General features: G+C 38.1%; 1 protein-coding gene across 1 annotated transcript in view; it reads right to left on the bottom strand.

Moving 5' to 3' along the window:
• Nucleotides 1-459: 459 nt before the first annotated feature.
• Nucleotides 460-12,719, bottom strand: part of NPFFR1 (neuropeptide FF receptor 1) — a 189,207-nt gene continuing 176,947 nt past the window's right edge. The window contains exon 4 of the mRNA XM_072130509.1: nt 460-4,987. Coding sequence (XP_071986610.1) covers nt 4,099-4,987 — 889 coding nt within the window. The 3' untranslated portion in view covers nt 460-4,098. The remainder of the gene's footprint in view (nt 4,988-12,719) is intronic.

The following is a 12,719-nucleotide window of genomic DNA, read 5'->3' as shown; positions in this document are numbered from 1 at the left end:
ACGAGTGTGGAAGTGGATGTAGAGTGTAGATCTGTACACTCTATTTGATGTTGTCTTAATAAGCCCATCAAATAGTAATTATCTGGAAAACCAGACCTCTGCTCCGCCCCTTTTCACATTATTACATATAACCATTGTTAAAGGAGTTATCCGAGGGTATAAACAAAAACCTTGGGTGGCCGGGATGGGGCAGGTTAAAAATAAAATAAACATGTACTTACCTGTACGGTCCCTCCCGGCCTTCAGCGCTGAGATTTCTCCAGTCCATTCCCTATGTAATCAACAATGCTAGGAACAGGGATGGGTGAGTGTGGCCAGGTTGAGGCTTCAACCCACTCCAACCTGGCCACCCAAGGATTTTTTTATACCCTCGTACAACCCATTTAAGTAAAATCTAAGACGGCAGTAAAAAAATGAAATATTTTATTGTTTAACATCAATTTCAAAAAAGCACACCTACAGATAATTTACAAGCAAAACATACAAAAATATGATTATCTACAGGATGTTTACAACCTGATGTTTTATAAGAAACAGCCAAGTGATGTATATTTTATTGTAGTACAAAGCCCTTCTGTGCAGAACACAGTGGAATAACTAAGCATAACAAATGTAAATCAGAAGATACATTCAGAATAGTGTACAAGTCAATATGCAGAAACAATCAGAGTGTAGCAAATGTTTTCTTTTTGTAAAAATATATATATTTTTTTCCATTTTCTGTGAATGTAGTATTCAATTTGTTTTGCATGGTTTGCATACTGTGCTTTTAATTTAACAAGCAGTAGACAGAAACTTGCATTGTAGGATCCAAAATAATACTAGCTACCCTTCATAGAAATACATGTATTTCTAGCTGCTACCTAAAGTTACCAATGACTTCCATGTAATAGTTGTAGCTCAAAGTAGAGCTTCAATGGGGGAGATTTATCGGAAGTGTCTAAGAGCAGAACTGCTCCAGTTGCCCATGGCAACCAATCAGAGCGCAGCTTTCATGAAAGCTGAAGTCTGATTGGTTTCCATGGGCAACTGAAACAGTTTTACCTCAGACACTTCTGAAAAATCACCCCCAATGTATACCAATATGCCGGTATTACCTTGCAGACATTTATGACATAGTTGACCAAATGGAAATGCTAATAAATAGCAGTGGTTTTACATTTACTTCTTACAAGAACCAAGCTTAATGGGAAAGGAAAGGGTTCCATTATTTTGGATTTCAGTAAATGACCTTTGGAGGAACTTAAAAGATCCTGAAAGGGCTCTTGTATACATGTCTTTTAAGAGCTTGTACACATGTATGATATTTTCATTACTCTCTCTCTCTGTTATTTGCAGGAAAGTATCAAACTTGTTAGGTAGATTGGCCATGAGCCACTAGGAACCTTGGGCTTCCCATCAAACCGCTGATATTATAATCCACTACTGGCAATGTCTCTGAAATTTTTATTATTATACTTGACAAAGATAATTACTAACAATCTGAAAAGTAGTATAGGTTGCTTGTATTTGTGCCATTTAAAGGAAATATACCACTTTGAGAAACAGTATTTAAACCTAACCTACCTATAGGTCTGATATTTGCCATATTTTGCCAAATGTGAAATGTACCCACTCTCATCAAGTACCCTTCCTGAGACCTGGGTAACTTCACTGGCTCTCAGGAACGGGAATGGGAGGCAGTGGGGGGATTCTAATGCATGCTGGAGGCTTGCATAATTACAAGCAGAGGAGACTTGGCTCTCAAAAAAGGGAATGGGTGAAATTGGGCGGCTTCTAATGCATGCTGGAGGCATGCATAATTTGGAGCAGAAGGAAAGACCCTGTATATCATGCACATGAGCGCCAGAACCTAATTTTCATAATTTTAAAAGTACTATTGTGGCAAAATCGCTTATTTTTTGGCCAATAAAGATATGATCCAGACTCAAATGAAAAAAAACTGGCCTGTAGTTATTTTAGGTTTAATACTATGGTACTTTTCAACGTGTTTTATTTCCTTTAATGAGTTTTTACATGAATCTCAACAATAAGTGTATTAGATTTGAGCTATGTTCACATTCTTTCTAAGCACAACTTTCTTTTGGACACTATCTTCTACTTACAGATGTTTTTGAAGGACAATAAATAAATAGTCATGCAATAATTAGATTACTCAGAAAATATTTTTACAGTAGTAAAGTTGACAGATGATTCAGCACATTTAAAAACTAATATATCCTATTGTTGTCCTAATCCAAATTGTGTTGGATTAATGTGTTAAAATGATAGATTATATTAAAGGGGTTGTCGGAGTGTGTTAAAAAATCTAAAGATGACCTGGAGGCTGGAAAAAATAACTTGTACTTAGCTTCTCCGGTGCTCCCATTCTACCGCACCGCCATCTGTCGATGCCGTGCCCCTGTTTATTTACCAGGGAAGGCGTGCTCCGCTCTGACAACTTACTCCTCGCGCCTGATACATATTGGAACTAATGCTATATCAGGCTCGTGGAGAGGGAACAGGTGGAAGTTGTTGGAGCAGAGCATGTCTGCCCCTGTAAACGAACAGAGACACGGAACTGACTGACATTCGGGCGGAAGAACAGGAGCGCCGGAGAAGGTAAGTGCAAGTTTCTTTTTTTTTACAGCACCCCCATGCCACTTGTAGATTTTTTTAACACACTCAGACAACCCCTTTAAGAATAGATTGTTTTCATCTAATTCAAGCTGTATGCTTAGAAGAGCCTCTGCAGAAATTTGTGTGGAAAATCAGCTGGATCTGATTTTTCTTTAGAATGAATGTGAAAATAAGGACACTCTCTAGTTTCTAACTGTTCGAACATACTGGGAAAGATTTATCAGAAGTGTTTAAGAGCAAAATTGTTCTAGTGACTCATGGCAATCAATCAGAGCTCAGCTCTCATTTTCCCCACAGCAATTTATAAAATGAAACCAGAGCTCTGATAAGCTGCCACAAGCAATTAGAACAGTTCTGCTCTCAGACACTATGTTAAAATTAAATGTAAAAAAAAAAAAAAAAAAACATGGTAATTGAGTCATTAAAAGGTCTTGCATTTAATGTAGTCAGTGCTGTCCAATAAAAAATGCACAGGGCTGTCATGTGAATAAGTAACTTTTCCGTCCTGAGTCGAGTAAAAATTAACAATTTTTAAAAACTTTTGAATGTACTTCAAATAGGTAATCCAGAGCCACAACAAGTAGGCTTAAAAAGTCACAAAACTCTATTTTGCAACGTATTTACACCAAAAGTTTGTGTGGCGCTAGAACAACACAGGGCCTTTGGTAGCTAGAGTTTAGGATTCACTCTCTCATTTTGTCCTCCCTGAATACAGTTTCCCCTTTATACCTGGACAATATTATACATGATAACTTTATCTCTTTAGAAAGCTGAATCATCAAGTGAAATAATTTCAAAATCTGTAAGGAGTAAAGCTTTAGCCCCCTCTCCCTGTTTGGTGTCTATGGGCTTTATAATAGCCTTCCAATAGAGAAAGAAGAGAAAAACAGGAGACAAAATTATTTTCCTTTTAAAACTATATTAGAAAATAATTTTTTAACAATCTGCACTATTTATGTAAAAATAAAAAACATGGCTTCACTAGTTTGGTCATGATTAAACTATTATAACGCTTTAACTGCATGGACCTGTATAATGTCACATCATGATCAAAATATGTTTTCATTCTCTAAAGACTCTTCTGACCTTATAAATCATTTTTCATGACAAGTATTCTTTCTATGCATTAAACTTGAAAATTATTTATATGTTCTAAGAATGCACTGAAATCAGTATCTCATAGAAAAAAAATCTATTTTACAGAAATTATATGTAACATATATGACCCACCTAGGATGATATGAAAATCTCATCAAATGTTGATGACAAATCCAATGTGGACATTTTTTTTAGATTCAGTAAAAAAAACTTCTACCTAATACCATCACTGGATGGAGTGTTTTTTCATGATTTTATGACAACCAGACGCAATACATCTCACAAAATCTTTAGCATCACTTGAAGATTTACAAAATGCTTTAGCGTTGACAGTCCATTAATGTAACATAGCCAGTGCAGAGAAAAACAATTGTATTAGTTTTATATATCCCATGCTGGTATGCTGACTGTGTTACTGCAGCTTTTATTGTCTAACTCTTCAATCACCATGCCATGGTGGGCTATCCTTCCACTTCTTAAAGAGAACATACCACCCTTTGCTGTGGTACTGTTGCACGAGTCTGAGCCTTGAGCTGAGTCACTTGGTTGTACTTCAACAAAAATCCGGTTTCTTACACCAAACATAAAGCCACTGTTTTTCCTTTCCGAATATGTTTCCTTGTGCTCGTTTTTCATTGAGCAAAACTGAACTTTAAACGCTTCCTGAAAACCCCGGCGGAAGTTCTCATTAAAGTATCCATAAATAATAGGATTGATGCTGCTGTTGAAAAAGGCCAGCCAATGAGCAAAGGGGAAAATATATACAGCAATTAAATTTAGCTGATGGTCATTGAGATTTCCATAATCTGTGAGTAGCATTAAGGTCCAAAGTGGCAGCCAAGAAATTGTAAAGAATAGCGCTACGATAATTAGCATGTTTATAACTCTTACTTTCCTCTTGGAAACCCTACGGCCTTCATGTTCCTCAGACATGGATCCTCGTATGGTGGCGGATGATTTGAAGAGTTTAAAAGCTATTCGAGCATACATTATTACAATCAAGGTCAGAGGAGCAAGATAAATATGAGAAAACAAAACTGTTGTGTAAATCTTCCGCATTTCCTTGTCTGGCCATGCTTCCCAGCATGAATAGAGAGGATAGAAATTATTGTAATCATCTACCATGAAGTGATAATCATCCTTGGTAACTGTTAGAGTTACAGCTGAAGGGCACATTATGATAAGGGCTAAAACCCATATGACAACGATTGTGAGTATAGCTTTTCTCAGAGTCAACTTCTGTCGAAAAGGATAAACAATGCAACGGAATCTGTTAAGAAAACAAAAAAGATAGATTGGATTAGTAATTTTTTTATAAGACAAATTTATTGCATGTGCCTTTAAAAAAAATAAATAACATAAGAAACTGTTACAATTCTGTTACTAAAAAATATTATTTAGAATTTTGAAATTGTCAGGTAAGGTAGATGGGTATCACACTGAAAAACATGGGTGGTTGACATACTTTTAATTTTTAACTTAATCCCTGATATTATGACAAGGCTATGACAGCTTACCCATGTGATGAATGACTGCAGGGGTGATAGTTTCTAATGGAAACCTTACCATACCATTACTTAAAATATAATTTTGAAGAATAATAATAGAAAAAAATATATAGGGGCAGATTTACTTACCCGGTCCGTTCGCGATCCAGCGGCGCTTTCTCTGCGCTGGATTCGGGTCCGGCCGGGATTCATCAAGGTAGTTCCTCCGCCGTGCGCTCCGCTGAAAAGCATCTGAACGCACTCGAGTTCACCGGGCTGGACCAAGTGAAGATAAACGCCTCCCGAGCGACACATTTCTTTTTTTAAATGCGGCGGTTTTTCCGCATCTGTCGGGTTTTCGCTCAGCCACGCCCCTGATTTCCGTCGCGTGCATGCCGTCGCCGATGCGCCACAATTCGATCGCGTGCGCCAAAATCCCGGGGCAATACAGGGGAAATCGGCGCAAATCGGAAATATTCGGGTAACACGTCGGGAAAACGCAAATCGGGCCCTTAGTAAATGACCCCCATAGACTTGTTATGGCCTTGGCCAGTAGCCTCTTGTACATAGGTAATTGTTCCCCAAAGAACAGGACTTTCCATACAATAAGATAAAAATGGCCGATATAAAGGAAAGAATAACAGCCAAGAATTTTTCTTTTCTTCCATAAAGAACATTTGAATAGGGTTTTTTGCACCATGCCCATAGGACTTCTACCACAAAAAAGATGATTTTAGTTTATGCGGCAGTAGAGGCATATCAGGAAAATGCTGTGTGAGTAACCACAGTTATAGTGTCGAAACATAAAAGAAAAAAATCACTTAGACATGGAATCTTTTTGAAGCTGTAATAAAACAGAAAACCATATAGAGAGAATAAAGAAACCCACAGTTCTTTCAGCCCACTGACATAATTCACTGGTTGATCTGTTGACTCACTAAATTGCCAATTGTTTCACATTAAGGAAGCTTTTTAGCCCCAGGTGCTTGATAATCAACCACCTGCTGTCTGGGAAGACATACTAAGAACACTTGATAATGAATATAATTTCATGCAACATGATTTTCAAGTTCACATAAATTCATATTGGTATGAAAGGTTAATCGTCATTTAACATATGAAAAAACATTGCAAGAATTACGCTAACTCCTAAGGTCTATGCTAATTTGCCTTTACATTCATGGCATTTGGAAGAACTCCCCACTGTGTTTTTGAGATTTGTGCTATTGTTTCCTCACCTTTTATCTTAGTTTTCATTGGAGAACTTGTCAACATGTTGTTCTTTTTGTTTTTTTTGTACAGTTTTATTGGCTCTGTTCATTTACCATTGGAACGACATGGCTGTTAAAGACCTATCGTTCTCTCTATATAGAAGATTAGAATGGGTCATGTCTCCAACACGAAAACAGATTAACACAGATATAGTTTACATCCATCCAAACACAGATGCTGCGGTGTACACTTGTTATTGTGACTCACTACTTTCTTCTACACTTAGGCTAATTTTACTTGCGCTGAAGATTGACGGAGATTGCCTTTGGCAGAGTGGGAACAAAGTGAACTCTTGTTATTTGCACTTTAACTACAGGTGTTGGATTTTGTTGTAATTTACATCGTAAAGTCATATTGTTTGCAGGAAAGTGATTGTTCTTCGTATGCTTGGAAATTTGCCATTCAACATTTTCTGATTCTTCAAAGTTAAAAGATCTTCTAATTCCACGAAGAATGAGTGTAGGTGGATACTCTTGGGGGGGTTATCGAGGTTTGTACTGGTATACAAGTCTTAAAAAAGTTACAATTCCTTAAACTACCTCCACACCACCCGAGGTCCTGATGCAAGTTACAGCACAATTCTAGGTCGGAAAGGGCTGGAGCACACCATTTGGGGTGGGGGAATCCTCTAGCATTGGGGAACAATGCACTAGCGCTTGATAAATCCCCCTTTTATTCCAATATATGGCGGTTATAGTGTGTGAATAGAAGTGAGAAACGTGCCCAACTATAGAGCTGAGGGAGAGAGGAATGGAAGCAATTTTATTCATTTGTACTTGAAATAAACCTGCATGAGATCACGTAACATTGATATTTCATACTTGTCCTTGTGATTTGAAAGAGCTGTGTAATACAGATATAGCCAGAAAACACTTAAGCCTGCGTATTCTTCAAAATGCTAGTGGATACTTGCTGCTTTACAATATATTTACAAGATACAGATAGATAGTGTCCTTTAGTAAAAATGACACTTCCTCTTCCAAATGCTTCTTATAACAACAGCTTTTCTTATGGTCCTCAATTAAAGTCAACAATGAAGCATTTGTAATGGCCTACTGTACCCCTTCCGTTTTTTGCCATAGGTTACATTAGTGAAGTGTCCTCTCTTGGATCACATGGATCTCGAGCATGGGGAGTGAGTTCAACAATTTTATTACTGTGAGCTACAAGTCACAGTAAGGGCATTACCACCCAAAGACATCTGTATTATGATCCCTATATGTCATGAGACCTAGAGCTTTGTGGTGCAGTGATCCTAATTGTAAGGCAGAAGAGTATTGCCAGAAGAGACTAGAAAAGGGGGCAGTAGTCCAATAACAAAATGGAAAGGAATTGTTTTGGATCAATTTTTGGCTGCTTTTATACACAAGCCATATATGGGAATGTCTCAGCCACATGGGCAATAGATATTTGCCGATACAGACTTGGATGAGAAGTGACAATGGCTTAAAGGGATTGGCCACTTTTCAAAAAATCTCTTCTATCAGACATATCTCTCCATGAATATGTACCTGTGTCTTTGCCACCTTTGAAGGCTGCAGGCTATCCCTGTTCTGCCCTGATGCTTCCTACACATACACACAGCTGTCTTCTTTGTATCATCTCCAGGCCATCCATCACCCTCTGTATCTCTCTCCTCAGATTGTCTACATTGACAAAGACTGGGTGTGGAAAGGGATAAGTCATAACTCATGTTAAGAAGAAAAAATGGGTCTGCACACGGTATAAAACCAAGTAGCAGGACTGCTGAATCACTTTATTACCACTCAGGTTTACCATTACCATCCTTATAGCAATAAAGGCACATGGTCAACTTATGTAAAAAAGTGGCCAACCCCTTTAAGATTTAACACCTTAGCTCAGCGCATGCTATCAGTTCTCAGAAAGGTCCAGAGTCCATCACATGGAAAGGGAGTGACTGCATGACATGAAATATCATGGATAAAGAGCACATGTGTCCTGACTGCCATATATCCTAAAGCGATTACATTGTAATGCAGCTAGAGTAACCGTCATGAATTGTCTCTTTTTCTGCTCTATACATTATTTAAACAACTCTATATTTCATGTGTGATGTTTGCTCTCACCAACCTTTTGTCTCTTCCTGCTGTTCCTTCTCCCCTCTCACAGCATGAACGTATGGCATTGTAACTGTAGCCTGACCCTCTTACTCTGTTCTGTGTGTTACTGCAAGTTACTGTATTTCTGAAGAACACTTTTTACTGGATGATAAAGTTATTGTACACTAAGTGAAACAGATGGGATACTGTAAGGTGAGCAAATTATCCTCAATGTGAATATATTAGAAACGGTGATGTCTTTACATGTATTTCTTACATGAACAAAAAATGAATGATAACCGGCAAAGCCAAAGTCAGATTTTTCATTTCATTCCATCATGTGCGTGATATATAATAATTTTCTGACTTGTTAGCGGAATTCCCCTTCATTTGGAAGTAAAAACGTAAGGGCTTTCTGCGGATATTTACTGATTTACAGAAGTGGTAACATAATGAAGTGCAAATTAAATCTGTAATCATGACTTAATCCAATAACTTAAATACCATACAGTTCCCATACACTGTCCAATTAGCTCTTAAATCATATAATAGTTTGTCACCCAAATAAGCCCTACAAATCTAAAGTAATATTACTATTCTATAACAAGACAAAAAGGATAAAAATAATTAAATCTTATCATGCAATACTCAAAAATATCACTAAAATATGATTATTATGGACTATGGTATATAAATAGATCAAAATATTATTTCTCATGTACAGCTAATTTACAATGCCTGGTAACTTTAATTTGCGACATTTCCATGTTGTACCCAAGTGGGTTACTTATGGAAACTGCTTATATAGCATAATAATAATGAAAGACTGAACAAAATCGGGTAAAAAAAGGAAAAATGTGTTCTTATACTTCACTTCAGACAGTAAAAATCAGGTTAAAGTGCCAGAGCGTCCCACCCATCGCATCTTAGTGGCCCACGTAACAGGATCAGTCTGGACACAGAGCAAATCAGTTTTCTGTTCCAGTAGAGAACAGTCAAATGACAGAATTAGTTTATTTCATATACAATATATTACACTGATGAGACAATAATAGATCAACCCCGCTACACGTCGAGCCAGGTAATGCAGTTGGCGCGTATGCCACAGATTCATATATGTGACCTTCATTGTGGAGAGCTGCTGGAGACAATGGGGCACATTTACTAAGGGTCCGTCGGACGCATTTCCGTCAGGTTTCCTGAATATTTCCGATTTGCCCTGAATTGCACAGGGGTTTTTGGCGGACGCGATCAGATTTTGGCGCATTGGCGCCGGCTTTCATGGCAGTTCTGGCTGCAAGCAAGGGGGGGCCTTAAATCTTATTTCTCTATGATGCAAATACCCTTGTCCTGTGCAATGTGTGCAGTTTGTGGTATTGAAGCTAACATACGTTTAATTTCCATGGGTTGTACGCATTCTAGTTGTGTTTGGAGATCTCTGGAGAGTGACATGGAGATTTCTTATTGGACTGCACACCATAAATTTCTTTTTCTGGCTTTAGTTTCCTATCTCTAAAAGTAGCTTTTTATTACAGCTATTGCAATTCATTCTTAAGATCCGAGCTACTAGATACACGCTATCTATTTGTAACTACAGTAGTACTTGAAAAAGCAATTGCTTAGTTTATTGTCAGGTGAATGGGATGGTGACTGTAGGAAACCTAATCTTTTCTGTGGAAAGATGCTGGAGTGTGCTACAAAAGGATTGATATGCCATCTAGGTTCTTAGAGCTGAAGCAAGATTCAGCTATTGATAAGTTATTTTTGGTGTTTGGAAATTTAGCTGTTGAATCTTTTTAAGGTACTATGGCAGTTGCAAGAGCCTGTGACAAAATTGTGACCATTTGCTGAATACAGATAAACAGTTTGGAAAAATACTGTCATTTTTGCTAAAGCAGACATCGTTTTATGCCAAGTGTAACAGCTAAAACGCAGTGTCAAGCAAACAATAGTTTTGAATGAAAAAGGTGCAGTATTACTGTATGTGTGGCTGTCTCCACCATACTCAACTTTCGTCAAAAAACTTAAAATCTACTATGGTGGTCAAGAGGACAACATTGTAGGTGTAGCTCAAACAGCTATCATTGACAGGTCCACACTGCCAATTGAAAAATTCATTGTATCTTCATCTATAAGGAGTGGAGACCCTCTCTGACACAGACTCTGACTCTGGAGCAGTGTTATCAGTGCGTTGTTCTAGGTTCTTCAAAGTAGCCACCTTTTGCCTGGATTGCTGCTTTGCACACTCTTGGCATTCTATTAATGAGCTTCAAGAGGTAGTCACCTGAAATGGTCTTCCAACAGGTTTGAAGGAGTTCCCAGAAATGCTTAGCACTTGTTGGCCCTTCTGCCTTCACTCTGTGGTCCAGCTCACTCCAAAACATCTCAATTGGGTTCAGGACTGGTGACTGTGGAGGCCAGGTCATCTGGCGTAATACCCCATCACACTTCTTCTTGGTCAAATAGCCCTTACACAGCCTGGAGTTTTTTTTTTTTTTTTTTTTAAACAGCTTTATTGTGAGTTTCCAGATACAATGTATGACATTTATGTTAACCATATGAATTTACATTACATTCTCGTTTTTACATCTTATCAATGGTAGCTCGCATTATATTTATCAGACATTGTTTACTCACATTTACAAGTGTCATATTCCTGTATGATAACTAGATTTACTTGTTAGGCGCCAAACTCGCACCCCTTTAACTTTTAATTGAAAACAGTAATAACAAACATCAAACCTAGTGCATTCCTCTTTGATTATTGTTACATCTATGCTTTGAGTGCTTTCCTTATTTTTTTTTTTTTATTTTTTTTTTTTTTTCCTTTTAGGTCTTACTAGTTTGTTGCCTTGTACATTTACATAACTCTAAGTGTCCCCAGTGTGCCCTTTAGCTCTTCTGTTAAGTACCATTGGGTGTATTGGAAATGTGTCATTATATCTTTAATTTCTTCTCTCGTAAGGTATTTTTCAATAAATACTCTCCACTTCCGAAAGAATGTTTTTGTTTTTATTTCACCCCTTCTGGTTGCTTCCTGTCTGTCTATATGTAGGTAGTTCGTTACTTGTTGGTTGAGTTCGCTTAATGTTGGAAGCGTGTTCTCAAGCCAGTGATTTAGCAATGCTCTCTTCGCTGTTAGGAGAGTAATATGAGTGATGGGTCTAAAATACAGTGTGGATTCTTCTTCCTGTTCTTCTGAAGTGGGTGAATGAAAGAGCATGGATATTGGCGTGAATGGGACTAGGTCCCCATATGTGTTTTGTAAGAATGTCTGCAACTGTTTCCAGTATTCCTGTACTTTGGGGCATGACCATATAGAATGATATAAATCTGCTCCTGGTAGAGAACATTTAGGGCAATTTGTGATTCTGTCAGGTCGCGCTGGGTTTAAGGGGAAGTTAAATGCATATATTGCCGAGTGCATAAGCTTAAAATGTGTTTCTCTCCACCTTTCACTTATTACCCATCTTCTCAGTCGAGTCCATCCCTGTAGCAGTCTATCAGTCGTGTCAGGTATTCTCAGGTTCTTTTCCCAGTATGTGAAGGATGTCTGTGGATACGATGTCTCTCCCTTTCGTCTTATGATCTGATAAAGTTCCGATATTGATTTCTTAAAGTCTCTGTCTTGAAATATACAGTCAAAAGTGTTGTCCATCAGTTCGCTAGCCAGATTCTTTAGTCTGTTTCCCACAAATGATTTTAGCTGTAAATACTGGAATTCCTGTCTGGGGGGTAAGTCATATTTTTCCGTCAATTCTTCCAAAGTCTGAAGTCTCGGTTCCGTGTCATGCATCACCTGTCTCAATGTACTAATCCCTTGCCTCTTCCATGTTTCAAATAGTTTGCTGGAGACACCTGCCTGAAATTCCGGGTGCTGCCACAAGGGCATATGCTTTGATATCAAATGAGAGAGTGCGAATTTTTTCCTCATCTTTTTCCATGACATGGCGGTGTCACGTAGCAACACCGACTGTTTCACCCTTGTGGGCATTTTTGCAAAGGCCGTATGAAGTATAGCCGTTAAGCTATATGGGCCTAGTACTGCCGCCTCTAGCCTTGTGTTAGAGAAGTGCTCGGTCTGTAACACCCAATCTCTTATGTGTCTGCTGAGACACGCTAGATTATAGTCTCTAATGTCTGGAAAGTTAAGGCCTCCTCCACTTTTATCTAGGGACAGCTT

This window comes from Engystomops pustulosus, chromosome 11 (assembly GCF_040894005.1).
Source record: "Engystomops pustulosus chromosome 11, aEngPut4.maternal, whole genome shotgun sequence".
In the NCBI taxonomy this organism is placed as follows: domain Eukaryota; kingdom Metazoa; phylum Chordata; class Amphibia; order Anura; family Leptodactylidae; genus Engystomops; species Engystomops pustulosus.
This window is presented reverse-complemented; position numbering and strand designations above follow the sequence as displayed.